At 53.7% G+C, this 12,381-nt stretch overlaps 7 protein-coding genes across 7 annotated transcripts; 4 read left to right on the forward strand and 3 right to left on the reverse strand.

Annotated features, from left to right (window-relative positions):
* Positions 1 to 150: 150 nt before the first annotated feature.
* Positions 151 to 1,021, forward strand: HD553DRAFT_335558 (uncharacterized protein). Its single transcript, XM_046182200.1, has 2 exons — positions 151 to 350; positions 418 to 1,021. The coding sequence occupies exons 1-2, from the start codon at positions 195 to 197 to the stop codon at positions 667 to 669; spliced, it is 408 nt and encodes a 135-aa protein (XP_046036303.1). The 5' UTR covers positions 151 to 194; the 3' UTR covers positions 670 to 1,021.
* HD553DRAFT_312233 (uncharacterized protein) lies at positions 1,022 to 3,210 on the reverse strand. The gene is made up of 9 exons (XM_046180070.1): positions 2,928 to 3,210; positions 2,846 to 2,864; positions 2,752 to 2,776; positions 2,552 to 2,675; positions 2,382 to 2,464; positions 2,271 to 2,309; positions 1,473 to 2,199; positions 1,392 to 1,406; positions 1,022 to 1,315 (listed from the first exon to the last, which is right to left on the reverse strand). Exons 1-9 carry the CDS (start codon positions 3,021 to 3,023, stop codon positions 1,130 to 1,132), a joined length of 1,314 nt encoding a protein of 437 aa, XP_046036304.1. The 5' UTR covers positions 3,024 to 3,210; the 3' UTR covers positions 1,022 to 1,129.
* A 93-nt stretch (positions 3,211 to 3,303) lies between these two features.
* On the forward strand, positions 3,304 to 4,530 carry HD553DRAFT_312240 (Appr-1-p processing domain protein). The gene is made up of 6 exons (XM_046180071.1): positions 3,304 to 3,412; positions 3,475 to 3,494; positions 3,558 to 3,713; positions 3,781 to 3,943; positions 4,026 to 4,105; positions 4,194 to 4,530. The coding sequence occupies exons 1-6, from the start codon at positions 3,385 to 3,387 to the stop codon at positions 4,281 to 4,283; spliced, it is 537 nt and encodes a 178-aa protein (XP_046036305.1). The 5' UTR covers positions 3,304 to 3,384; the 3' UTR covers positions 4,284 to 4,530.
* Positions 4,531 to 4,573: 43 nt separating this feature from the next.
* Positions 4,574 to 5,759, forward strand: HD553DRAFT_312244 (uncharacterized protein). Its single transcript, XM_046180072.1, has 3 exons — positions 4,574 to 4,669; positions 4,762 to 5,556; positions 5,625 to 5,759. Exons 2-3 carry the CDS (start codon positions 5,006 to 5,008, stop codon positions 5,677 to 5,679), a joined length of 606 nt encoding a protein of 201 aa, XP_046036306.1. The 5' UTR covers positions 4,574 to 4,669; positions 4,762 to 5,005; the 3' UTR covers positions 5,680 to 5,759.
* A 197-nt stretch (positions 5,760 to 5,956) lies between these two features.
* HD553DRAFT_272685 (uncharacterized protein) lies at positions 5,957 to 7,455 on the reverse strand (the record flags this gene model as incomplete). Its single annotated transcript, XM_046177776.1, has 5 exons — positions 5,957 to 6,072; positions 6,200 to 6,479; positions 6,574 to 7,078; positions 7,172 to 7,249; positions 7,331 to 7,455. 5 exons carry the CDS (start codon positions 7,453 to 7,455, stop codon positions 5,957 to 5,959), a joined length of 1,104 nt encoding a protein of 367 aa, XP_046036307.1.
* Positions 7,456 to 8,467: 1,012 nt separating this feature from the next.
* HD553DRAFT_296652 (uncharacterized protein) lies at positions 8,468 to 10,186 on the forward strand (the record flags this gene model as incomplete). The annotated part of the gene is made up of 6 exons (XM_046178523.1): positions 8,468 to 8,752; positions 8,837 to 8,983; positions 9,066 to 9,166; positions 9,238 to 9,715; positions 9,787 to 9,938; positions 9,999 to 10,186. The coding sequence occupies 6 exons, from the start codon at positions 8,468 to 8,470 to the stop codon at positions 10,069 to 10,071; spliced, it is 1,236 nt and encodes a 411-aa protein (XP_046036308.1). The 3' UTR covers positions 10,072 to 10,186.
* A 53-nt stretch (positions 10,187 to 10,239) lies between these two features.
* HD553DRAFT_356286 (uncharacterized protein) lies at positions 10,240 to 12,083 on the reverse strand (the record flags this gene model as incomplete). Its single annotated transcript, XM_046183843.1, has 3 exons — positions 10,240 to 10,397; positions 10,496 to 11,974; positions 12,038 to 12,083. Coding segments are annotated over 3 exons (1,683 nt in total), but the record flags the coding sequence as incomplete, so codon positions are not given.
* Between the last annotated feature and the right edge of the window lie 298 nt (positions 12,084 to 12,381).

Below are 12,381 nucleotides of genomic sequence, written 5' to 3' on the forward strand. Positions count from 1 at the left end.
TACTCGCGCGCGCCGGATGTAAATCGTTTCCATCGGCAGCGCTGCTGAAGTTGCTTCCGCATCCCCGCTCGTCTGTGGTCCCAGTTCTGCAACTTGGCATACAGCAAGACCTTCTTCACCTCTGGTCATGACTTCAGGTCAACCTACCGCCATGGCTTCTGTGCTGTAAATGAAACCCGTCCGCTCGACACGACATGGCCAATCCTAATCTGAGCCAGTTCTTACCCCTTCAGTCGAACCAGACTCGATCCCAATTCCTGGAGATCTGGGAAGAACGATGGAACAAGCGAATCGATGAGGATGTGACCATCCTCGGCGAAGGACTTGGACGAGTCGTGGCCGAGGCACAGGTATGTATACGTGGTGCCATATCATGTATCTTGTCTGATGTCTTGTCCTTACTGGTTATCCTCACAGAGAGCTCTTCAACCCAGCTTGGCTGCGACGGCTACCTCGCATCTAGCCCTGCAGGTGCATACTCAAACCCTCATTCAATCCGCCGAATCGCTGCTGGCACTAACTCACCAGCTCAAGCTGCTCGTGATGCTATCCGACTCGGAAACACCCAAAGCGGCAGTCGAGAAGGAGGAAAAGGAGCTGGCCGGCCAGGTGGAGCGCGCAAAGCAGGAGATCGGGGACGCCCTGAAGAACCTAGCAGCAGCTGTCTAAGAGCAGTTTGGCTGATCCATCGGGATTCGAGTCGACACTCGGCAGATACGACGCAACTAGTCACTTGATCGACATACGTACCCAAAGTGACGTCCTCATTCAGAAGGTCCCCCTGCCCTTTGCACTGGACCGTGTTGAAGGTCAGGACCGGTCCCTTAAGATCTGCTCAAAACCGACCACATCGGTTTGAGACGACCCGAACATATCCACTGTTTCACTATCCCATGACACAAATAGCTTGTAACACGCACGGCAGCCAAGCATGGCGGGATATGCTGCTTTGTCGGTTGTATGTCAGTCCCCATATACCCCATGTAACGACGTTCATCAAATTGAGCCTTTCGAGCGACCTGTTCTTTGGAATCGCAGTCGGCCTGCGTGTAGGTAGGTCGCCAGGACCGACCGGGTATAATGATGATCATCTATCTATCGAGCATCTACAAACGCCTTCTGATCCGCTTCAATGTCCGTCCTCCTCTCCCGCCCATAACAGCGTTCCGAACCCGGCCCCAACTAGCCCCGCTCCCACCAAAGTCCAGAACGGTGTCGTATGACCGAGATAGAAAGCATCAGTGACCGCTACCAATCCGATCGTGAGCAGGTTGGCGACCGAGGCGGTTGTTGGACCCAGAAGCCCGATCAGGATCTGTTTTGCGAACGTGTTTCCGATGAGTATCATGTTCAGTATCAAGGGAGAGTGCGGAAACACATGTAAAGCTCACCATAAATCCAGCATTCTGCGATCTCGAAGCGAGGGTACTTTAGCAATCCATCAACGCCGGGTTAGACCCCATTCGACTCACGTAGATCGCACCAGTTGCACAGACGATTGCCATTAAACCCCAGCTCCCCCAAGGCAACTCGAAAGGCTCCCACCCCACCCAGTGCAGGAGAGGTATCGGAATCCAGAAGAGACAGAGCGTCATGACACCGATCATCGACGTGAGCATGTTGGCGTGCAACGCAAGAGGAAGTTTCGGCCTAGCGACCGGCGGCGGGGCGAATTTGAAAGTGCCATTCAGCCTGGTCCCAGAATCCAAGGGGGCGTCCGGTGGATAGGCATCGGAGCTGGACCGAGGGGAAGGGTTGGAGAAGGATCGCCGATGGGTCGGTAGGACAGGTCGTTGAGGTTCCCCTCCATCATCGTTCGAGACTGATTGATACAGACCGCCATCGGGGTTGTCTTCACCTTCAACCGGTCCCGAGATCATACCGCCCTGGCCTTCCGGAAGAGCCTTTTTGTAGATCACTTCATAGAAACCGAGAACGATGGCCCCGACGAGCATGATCAGATCTCCCAACATCCTATGAGGCGGTTCCGTGTCCATTTCTCCCTTGTGTTGTCCACTGTCATGCCGGTGCTTGTGTTTTGCTTCTGCGACGCCAGAGTAGGTGATGAGGAGGACACCGGAAAAGGCGATAAAGATCGAGGCTACCACAAGCCGGGAGAGCGGAGTTTTGAGGAGGAGTAGTGAGAATCCATATGTCCAGAAGGTGGCGGTAGCATATATCGTCGTCAAATCGGTAGTGCTGTCGCCGAAACAGAGCGAGAACGTCAGAAAAGCGTCCCACTTCAAAGGAAGGAAACATCCATGACCCACCCTGTCAACGGAACGGCGATATACCAACATATCGAGGGTCTTCGAAATTATATATGAGGACGCGATTCAGTGACCCGCGGTAGCCTTGTCTTCACAACTTGGTCAACTCACAAAGATATGAGTGCCGTCAATTTCAAGACGACCGCTAGCACTTTTTGGTGTACCGCTCTCGCATCTTCTGCGTCGACTTTGAGCTGAATGAGCAGGGAAACAGCTCGTATCAGTCAGTACAGTATCAACCGGGTTTGATGAAGATAGATCAGATTATCTCGCGGGCTTACCTGTACGGTAACTACCTGTCGAAGTCGCTCCAGCAGAGATCGAGGAGAGTCCTTTGGTCGGAATACCCGGAGCACAAGGAGGTGAAGCGGAAAGAGGATGATGAAGAACGAATGTGTCAGGAAGCTATAATGACAGAAAGCCGGGTGAAGATCGATTTGAGCTCTCCGTGTCTTTGATCAGCTCTCCAAGCGGGGCTCACAACGTAAAGTACGGTTTGCTATAGCCTCATCAAACGAAGCCGAGCTGGAAGTCAGTCTCCTCTGGTATCCAGTAATCAAAGGCAAACGGCTCACCCTTCGTCGCTCCCAGATACTATGGAGAGGAAACCGAGTGAGTTTGACGGATGGTACCCTCTCGAGGAGCTTTTGAACTGACGTTTGCGACTTCGGTCTGAGTAGCAGAAGCCATGACGATCAAGCCGAGAACCAGCAGCGAGACCGTCCTTTTGGTCCAAGAAAGTGTGGCTGGCATGATTCTCGAAGTCAAAGACGCTTGCCTCAGTCGTCCGATTGAACCTGATGCTTCTAGATGTAGATTGGCATGGGGATATGGGATATATGGGTCAATGGAGAGAGAACGAGAGATGATATGCAACCACGATCAAAGGGACTATAGTTGCTAGCTGCTAGATTATGGTCCCGCCGAAGCCGAAGCCGAGTTCGGGCAACAGCAGCCGCCCGGGGGTGGTCGAGAAGGTGAATGTGAAGTCACAAGGATCCCATCCTCTATCCATGTCGAGCCTCGTAGATACCACCTAAGCATAACACATTCACATCTTTTCAAGCTCTGTTTCTATTCAGAGCATCTGACTGATTGTCCCACTCGGACAAACATGGCCGGTAGAATCAAGCTTCACACTGGCAAGTCCATGACGAATCAGTCACAAAGAGCATCGACCTGACAAAGGCATGGACTCGTACAGGCGATATCACCCAGCTCAAGGTACAAAATCATGAAGCAAACGGATAATCTCGAGTACGAGGCTCATTCGAAAATGCCATATAGGTCGACATGATCGTCAACGCTGCCAACAACAGCTTGTTGGGCGGAGGAGGCGTCGACGGAGCGATCCATCGAGCAGCGGGGCCGGAGCTCCTCAAGGCCTGTCGGCCGCTACGAGGATGTGATACGGGGGACGCCAAAGTCACTCCAGGATTCGAAGTCAGTGCGATCATTATGTCACATCGCAGCCAGACGACTGATTGTTCTGCTCTTGATCTGATTTCAGCTGCCAGCCAAGTTCGTCGCCCACACCGTCGGACCAGTTTACAACTCCTCCCGAGCCGAAGCATGCGCTCGTCAGCTCGCATCATGCTACTCTCGATGTCTAGAGTTGCTCCTTGAGAATGGCGGTGGTGAGATAGCGTTCCCGAGCATAAGCTGCGGCGTCTGTAAGTGCCTTCGGGTGGACTTCCGATATGCATACATCGAGACGATGCTGACATCCTCGTGCTTGTTCTGTTGCACGAACAGATGGTTATCCTCATGAGGCCGCCACCGAGATCGCTGTCAAGACTATCAAGAAAGGGTTGGACAACGACAAGGACGGCAATGTCAGTACAATTTACATACCTCCTCTGCTTCTCAACCTCGATCGACGTGGAACTCATATCGGAAGTTTCGACGGATGACTTTCCGCAGATAAAAGGCGTGACCTTTGTTCAGTTCGACAGTGCTATGCAGGATGTCTACGAGAAGGTGGTGAGGAGACACTTCCCGGACTACGCCTAAGCTGGGCGTGTAATGACAAAATATAGAAGAATTTGTACTTGTGGATCTATAATCGGCCGGGAAGAGGGGCAGTGAATGACCATTCGTCGTCGCACTGGGTTATGTTTCGATGTATACGATCACGTCGGCTCGAGTCGATGAGTATGTATGCCATGTGGTCTCTTCCAACAAGAGGCCGGTCGATCCGTCTTTTCCGAGGTCGTAGTCGCTTCGGTGTCAGCCAGCCTGGATTCGCCACCCTACCCACCGTATGTTTAAACAACCTCATTCCTCAACATGTCAATATTTGCTCTTGCTTCCAGCCTACTTCATCAGATCATCATCAAGCTTCTCTCGACAACGGCTAATCTCGATTGGATAGACTCAACGCCAGTCCCCGGGCGAATGTGAGTCATAGGGTCGAGTTCTTGAATTTGACGGATCGGCTACGGTCTTAGTCGTTGTCTCCCACTACTACTCCGCTTCCCTCGTCGCACAGCCATATTCCTCAGCCGCCGAAGGCTCTTCTGCTGCTTCTAAAGACCCGTTGAACCCCTCCGTTGCTGAATCCACTCAAGATCCTTCTCTCGCAAAACCCTCAATCCTACAGAGGATCTTGAGTAAGGGCAAGAAGGCCAGGGGCAAGGTGAAGAAGACAAAGACAAAGGCATCCCGACGAAGGCAACCAATCGACCGGTAAAGAGAGCAAAGAGTGCGGTAGAGCCCAAGATTCTCGCCGTTTGATGCAGCGGTCGACTGAATTGCGAATTCACGGCGTACGCCCACGCCGACGAGGTCGATATTGCCCCTCACCCCGTTTTGGGACGAACATGGCACACCAGTTCGTCTTCACTCATCAGGGCAAGGGTAAGGGCAGAGCTGTTGCCTCCCCCTCTCCTATACAGGTCTTGTCGGAACGTCCTTCCGTGGGGAAGAGGAAATCGGACGAATTCAAGGAAGTCGATCTCAACCTCTTCAATCCGTCTTGTCCCGGTCCGTCTTGTCCGACTAGAGGCCGGATTCTCGATTTTGCCACCATCGATGAGGAGGAGGAAGATGTCATTCAGTCTAGTCCCACCATCCCCCGCTCGACTAGAGGCAGGGTTCTTGATGTTGCCACCATCAACGAGGAAGATGTCGTCCAGTCAAGTCCCAGCTCTGCCCGCAGGTCATACCGCTCGACTAGGGGCCGAGTCCTCGATGTTGCCGTCTCGTCCTGGACCGTTTTGACCCATGAAGGGTCGAATCCTCGTTCAGCGAATCGGCTACTGCCTCGTCGTCATGTTCCGATGAGGTGCAGTTGATGATAATAAATGAAGTGATCGTGGCTAACCGAATGTTGCTCTCCTTGTTTCGTATTAGCGATCCCGGGCAGTCTCCTCTTGTTCTTTTCCAAGTGCATTTCCAACCAATATGAGGGTGGGCTGGCTGTACGACGAAAAGGAAGATTCCACAACGTTTTTGTGCCCAGGTCACAATTAGCGACCTTGATCGACTGTCTCTCCTCCATGTAAATGACATGCGATATGTATGATGTATGGAATGATCGGATGATTGAATCTCACTACAATCTTAACAGATATTATGTCCTCCCATGCGCCTGACTTTACTCCTTGTCCGTACCCCTGAGCAGAAGTAACACGTTCAGATGAGCGACACGGTCGCACATCGTCGTCGGAGGACAAACCCTCGACTCACAGGTAACCGGTCAAAGCTTCTGATGGCACATGCTTCTCCTCTGCCGGGATCTCATTGTCCTCCGCCTCTTCCTCCGAGATAAGTCGTTCGGCCTCGAGAGCAGCCATGCAACCTATATTGTCGTAACCCGAAAAGCAAAAGCGAGGTGTCATCTGATCAGCGACTCGTCCGACGGCCGAAATCTGACATCGAAATCGAGTGGTCTGCCGCCCGAAATCGAAATGACAACCACGACTCACCCGACCCAGCGCTAGTAATTGCCTGTCGGTACTTCTTGTCCTGGACGTCTCCAGCAGCAAAGACACCCTTGATGCTCGTTTGGGCAGTACCTGGCACCGTAACGATATACCCGTCGGCATCGGTATGAACCTGTTCCCGAACGAGGGCGGTCGCAGGCTCGTGACCGATGGCGTAGAAGAGACCGTTGACGTCCAATGTTGAGGTCTCGCCAGTCTTGACGTTCTTGATAGCAAGGGATTGGAGCAGGTCGCCGTCACCCTGACACTCGGTCGCCACAGTCTGTGACCTCCCAAAAATAAACGCATGTCAGCATCTCGATCAGAAGCGACGTATCTGCACTCTCAATGGCTTTCGAATTAGAACTGAAACTCACGTTCCATAGCACGGTAACCTTCGGGTGACTCGTCAGACGTTTCGCCATGATCTTGCTCGCCCTCAACTCTCCCTTCCTGACGAGGACATAGACGTGACTTCCATATTTTGTCAGATAAGTCGCCTCCTCGGCAGCGGAATCTCCACCTCCGATGACGGCGAGAGGCTTGTTCCTGAAGATGGGTACCGCACCATCACAGACGGCGCATGCCGAGATTCCGGATTGCCAATAAGTCTCCTCGCCGGGCAAGTTCAGGCGCTTGGCAGAAGCTCCGGTGGCGATGATGATGGTGTCGGCCGTCTCAAAATCGGCATCTTCCTCTTCACCCTCTCGCCAGTACTTGAAAGGTCGTTGAGAGAGGTCGACCTTGGCAATGGTCTCGGTGATGATGGTGGTGCCGAATCGTTCGGATTGAGCTCGGAACTTGTCCATCATCTCTCCTCCATTCACACCGTCGGGGAAACCGGGAAAGTTGTCGACATCGGTGGTGGTAGTCAGCTGACCACTATGTCGTTTTGCAGATAAAGCAAGGCCGATTTACAAAGGTTCAGCTCGGACAGCCAAAGAGGTGCGATGAGGTGAACGCGTGCAGACTCACCCTGGAGCGAAACCGTTGGCCATGAGACCTTCGAACAAGACGGGCTTGAGCTCAGCTCGTGCAAGATAGATGGCGGCACTGATCATCGGACAGGGCGACATGGGATCAGCACAACCTCTGCGAACGAGCTCGAGCTCGAAATCGAATCGACCGACTCACGTGTGCCCGGCAGGTCCACTACCGATAATGACGACCTGGCTGTGCATCTTCTTGCTCTTCTCACCATCAGACTTAGGCTCGTTCACCTCGAAAGGAGCGCCGTGGGCCGAAGGGATAGGAGCCATGTTGTTATTGGTATCGAAAGTGACCGTAGAGGTGGTGTACAAGGAGATGGCAGCGGTGGATGCGGTGATACTTTTCAAGAGTATGTGCGGACGGTTGTTCGATGTCAATCTGAGGCGAGGGGGGGAGCTGATACAATCAGCACTATCCTACTCTCTCGCGACAGCAATCATCGAATTTGCTAGGCTCACCTCGACCTGAATGCGGGATTGCTGACGATGCCGGTGTTGCGAAGCGAGCGTTGAACAGTCGATAACCTCGTAAACGTCGAAGAGACTTTGCTGATGGAAGCCAGCTTGAATGTAGTCGATGTTCAGATGCTAGATTCAGTAGCCAGTAGATATAAGATGATTCTGACGATTGATTTTGCCAGAATTGCCAGAGAGTCGATTGATAACCTCAGCCGCTGAGATGAATGACAAAGGTCAAACCCGGTAAGCACCCGGCCGAAGCTTCGTAAAGCGGGGCACGCGGACCGCGAGAATGGGAAAAAGCGCAAAAAAGGGGTGACCCTGTCATAACGGCATTTCTTACGTTATACGGATAGATAAGCGCATCCGAGCTCCCCGTCCTGGGGTCTCAAAGTCCACACGATCGATACCATCCCGCACGTTTTCCGTGTCGAGAAGATCATTGAAACCGCTTAGTGTAGCTAGTGTAGCAAGTCGAGACCGTCGTGAGGCGTTCCGTATACTGCTGATACCACTGCCTGCGACGTTGTTGTATCTGGGAGCTGGGCTGGAGGCTGATCGCGTGATTCGTCATGTGTTGTTCACCCGCGGTCGATAGCCCAACGGACGTCGCCGGTTATCGAGTGATATCGAGTACGAGTGATCGATTACTCTGCTAATTGTTTGTACTCGTAGCTCACCTTTAGACTTCTTGTATCTTGAAGTGCACTGACCGTCTGAACTATACCATCGGCGCCGTTCAGCAACCATCAGCTAGCTCTCCAATTTACGAGGCAAGATCCCTGCATCGCTTTCAAATCACCAATCATTCTCCGCGATCGAGATGGCAGACGACATCCTCAAAGAACTCCTCAAGCTCGAATCCCTTTCCAAAGCGTCCTCATCCTCCGCTTCGTCCTCGAAAGGCAAATCTAAGCCTCTTCAAACTACGTTATCCGACCTCGAATCGGCATTGGAAATAGCCGAGAATCAGATAAAGGATGGGATCGATGTGGAAAACGTCGTCAAGTCGCTCATCAAGGAGGCTGAGGGGAAGAAGGTCGACGTGGAGAAAGGTTTGAAGGAATGGTACGGGGGGCTGTCAAAAGTCGGAAAAGCCATCGACAAGGTGCGTACAGCTGTCGTCCACGGTCATATATCAGCTTCGACGCCGAGCTGACTGTATCAAGATCGTGGTCTGCAGGGATTTGAGTCCGAGGTTGCTGCCATCTCGAATACTTACGACGTACCGAGCCCGCCTCTCTTCTCCTCCGAAGAGAGCCGCAGAGCCATGGATGGAGTGATCCTGGAGACGATGGTCAGGAAGGGTGCTTGGAGTGCTGCCGAGACGCTCTGCAGAGTCAGTATCTGGTCGAAAGATCGCTGCAGTAGATCCAAGCTGTCGATGCTAACGTGATCATCCTGGTGATGCCTCTATACAGGAAACAGGGATATCTTTCAACAAGGAGATGAGACGACTGAGTGAAGAGCTACATGCCACGATAGATGACATGAATCGAGGAGACGTAGAGTCTGCTCTCAAGTGAGTCCATACCATCGATCCGGACTCTGTGCGGAGGAAGGCACTAAGGCAACCTGTTACGGCGAAACTAGGTGGACGAGCAAGCATCACGACTTCCTCTCGGCTCCTCCTCATCCTTCTCCATTGATGTTCTACCTCCACCGAGCCCGGCTCATACAGCTTATGCTCGACCCTTCCGTTTCGTCAACCACCAACCCGCACAATGACTGCCCGGCACCGCTCCAATATGCTCGGGATCACCTTTACCCGTATATAGTGTCGTCGCATCAACAAGAAATCTACCACCTTCTCGGCGCCCTTCTCTACACGCCATCACAACTACCGACGAGCCCCTACGCCGACCTCTTGTCGCCGTCATTGCAACCACCAGCCCTCGTCCCGCTCTTCAAGGTGGAGTTCTGCCGACTACACGGGTGGGCGAGAGAGGATCCCTTGAGCGTGGTCGTCGATCTCGGAGCGGGCGGGGCGTTGAGTAAGATCGACAAGGCGAGAAAGGTGATGAAAGACAGGCTGGGAGAGGTCAGGACGTGGGAAGAGTTGCCGGTGAGTGTTCGTTTGCGCCAATCCCCTTTCCGGAAACCACGATCGCTGATACCGACATCCCCGTCACGATCCCGTAGATGGAACTACCGGTACCTTTGTCACGACGCTACCACTCAGTCTTTGCATGCCCCGTCTCGAAAGAACAAGCGACCGACTCGAACCCGCCAAAGATGCTCTCGTGCGGACATACCATCGCACAGGACAGTTTGACCAAGCTGAGCAAACACGGGTGAGTCGAGTCTGACGTCGATCACCGATCTCGGACTGACATCCGCCAACGTTTGCTCAGACGACGAGCCGTGAAATGTTCTTACTGCCCGCAGGAGACGGCGATCGCTTCGGCTATGAGGCTGTACTTGTGATTGAATTAGACAGACTCTGTCTCTCTCTCTCTCTGTCTCTCTCTATATATATATGTATATCATGACACAACCAGACGGCCGAACCGGAGAATTATATCGGACGATCACAACCAGATAACGAATCGCAAAATCGCAAAGCTATACTGAGTCTCCCACGCCCCCATCCGACTATAGGCCAATTCCCCTGATGACTCCGTGAGCGTTGTCGGGATTGACGGGGTGGAAAAGCGCCTCGGAGTCCGATCCCGACGTCGTGACGTAGCTATCCGGGAAAGGGCCCGCGCCCGACAACTTGATCACCGCACCCGGTCGACCCATAGCGGCTACTGCAGCGGGGATGCTTTCAATCACATCAACTCTAGTCCGAGCTGTACACTTTGTTAGTGATTTTCTTGCTAGGCGTGCATCGAGCGAGAGGACGTACCAGTATCGTTATCATAGTAAGCGAAGAGGGCTGCGACCAGGTCCAGAAACGCCTTGCCATCGCCGGGGTAACAGGTTGCGACATCCCCGGGCGTTGCGGCATCCCCAGCCTTTGCAACATCCCCGGCCTTTGCAACATCGGGCCATTCGACTTCAGTCCCCCACCAGATGAGATCGATTGTCCCACGAAGTTTCGCAACCGCTTCAATTTCGATCGCCTTAGTCGCTTCGGCCCTTGACCTTGCTTGAAGAAGCCTCCTCAGCTCTGCATGAAAGTCGAGGAAGAGGGTATGCGCTCCTAATGGTGGATTGACCGTCAAGCGAAAGAGAGCCATTTCTTCCGCTTGTTTATCCACCCGTGCTTCAAGCTTGTCGATCGCATCGTCGGTCGCGTCCTCTTCCTCGCCGTAGTCGATGTAAGACGACTCCCCTGGAGCCACGGTCTCGTCCTCGCCGTAGTCGATGTACGACGACTCCCCTGGAGCCACGGTCTCGTCATCGCTGATATCGATGATCGAGGGACCGGTCCCGTCCAACGAGGTCGTCTCGATGGACGAATTTTCGATCGAGGTATCGACCGACGAGGTCTGACTCGAGGTATTGATCCCGATAGACGAGGTTTGGCCCGGAGAGGTATTGATCCCGATAGACGAGGTTTGGCCCAGAGAGGTATTGACGCCGATAGACGACGTCTGGATCGAAGAAGTGGTGGTCCCAACCGACTTGGTTTCGCTAGATGTCTGTACGCCGACAGAGACCATCTGCTTCTCGACGTCGGCAGGGACGACCTCTTCGGGTTGACGATCGAAATCGATCACCCTCCTCTGAAACGGCCTGGGACCGTCCGCATCACTGTCACCGTCCGCATCGCTGTCCTCGTGCTTCCTCTTCTTCGACAGTGGGACTGGGTGGACTGGGTCGTCTATCGCCGGGACTGGCTTCCTTTTGACCTTCTTGGGCGAAGGGGAGGCAATGGCTCGACCCTTGCCCTTGTCGATGTTGCCCTTGTCCTCGAACCGGAACTCGTGCGGGGTCCCTGTCCCGAATCCGAACAGCGGCGGGGGACTCAACGGGGAGCTCGGTGGAGCCGAGACCGACGAGCAAGGTGGCGGCGGGGTAAGGGGCGAGGACGGAACGACTATGGCTTCTCGATCCCCGCGCCTCCTCTTTGCCGGTGGTTCGGCGGATTCGTCGACGACTTGGCGACCTCCTTTCAATTTGTTGATGAACCGCTTAAGCCTGGTCTTGGCCCCCTGAGGTTTCGCGGTGGGAGAGATGTGCGGGGGTGGTAGCAGCTCGGGCAAAGCAGGAAGCTTCAACTTAGGAGGTGTCATCTTTGCCCAGGGATTGGCGTCATGTCGGTCCATATCGAGAAGGTAGTGTGAAAGCGAGCGTGAAAGCGAGCGTGGTTGATTACGAAAACCGAGAGAGAGAACGAGAGTATGATGGTTTACAGGATTATAGGTATCCGCGATTATGTCTGTGAGAACGGGGACGCAAGTTAGTCCCTCTCGGTCTCATAACCACCTTTTCGATCACTTACAGGTGTCCGGGAGGGAGGTTGTTATGATGAAGGTGTCCGGGAGATTTGTTATGAGTTGATGTCGACGAGGGTTAAGAGGAAGAGGAATGTCGGAGAGCGAGGTCGTTGATATATGAGGGTCGAAGGTGGCGAACCGATCCAGGCTGGCCGCTGACTGCTGGACTCACAGCGAACCACCCTCGCCCGCTCCTTCGCTCGCCATTGGCTCGTCAAGCGAGTTGGCCCCATCCCGCAGTCGTCCCTCGATCTCTCGCAGTCGCCGGCTGCATCCGCGGATCGTCGAGGGGTCTCTCCCTCTCTCTCTCTCCTTGTTGTTTGTCGCTTTGACCTTCCCGATCGGGAAG

Source organism: Filobasidium floriforme, assembly GCF_021052385.1.
Source record: "Filobasidium floriforme strain CBS 6241 chromosome Unknown HD553scaffold_12, whole genome shotgun sequence".
In the NCBI taxonomy this organism is placed as follows: Eukaryota; Fungi; Basidiomycota; class Tremellomycetes; order Filobasidiales; family Filobasidiaceae; genus Filobasidium; species Filobasidium floriforme.

Excerpts from the sequence above, each read along its gene's own strand:
- HD553DRAFT_312233 (XM_046180070.1), bottom strand. The coding sequence starts at position 3,023 with ATGCCAGCCACACTTTCTTGGACCAAAAGGACGGTCTCGCTGCTGGTT. Across the intron at positions 2,310-2,381 it reads TTGACGGCACTCATATCTTT|ACCCTCGATATGTTGGTATA; the intron begins GTGAGTTGACCA and ends ATAATTTCGAAG. Across the intron at positions 2,200-2,270 it reads ATCGCCGTTCCGTTGACAGG|CACTACCGATTTGACGACGA; the intron begins GTGGGTCATGGA and ends TTTCGGCGACAG.
- HD553DRAFT_312244 (XM_046180072.1), top strand. The coding sequence starts at position 5,006 with ATGCAGCGGTCGACTGAATTGCGAATTCACGGCGTACGCCCACGCCGA. Across the intron at positions 5,557-5,624 it reads CGTCGTCATGTTCCGATGAG|CGATCCCGGGCAGTCTCCTC; the intron begins GTGCAGTTGATG and ends GTTTCGTATTAG.
- HD553DRAFT_335558 (XM_046182200.1), top strand. The coding sequence starts at position 195 with ATGGCCAATCCTAATCTGAGCCAGTTCTTACCCCTTCAGTCGAACCAG. Across the intron at positions 351-417 it reads GAGTCGTGGCCGAGGCACAG|AGAGCTCTTCAACCCAGCTT; the intron begins GTATGTATACGT and ends TTATCCTCACAG.
- HD553DRAFT_312240 (XM_046180071.1), top strand. The coding sequence starts at position 3,385 with ATGGCCGGTAGAATCAAGCTTCACACTG. Across the intron at positions 3,495-3,557 it reads GCGATATCACCCAGCTCAAG|GTCGACATGATCGTCAACGC; the intron begins GTACAAAATCAT and ends AATGCCATATAG. Across the intron at positions 3,714-3,780 it reads AAGTCACTCCAGGATTCGAA|CTGCCAGCCAAGTTCGTCGC; the intron begins GTCAGTGCGATC and ends ATCTGATTTCAG.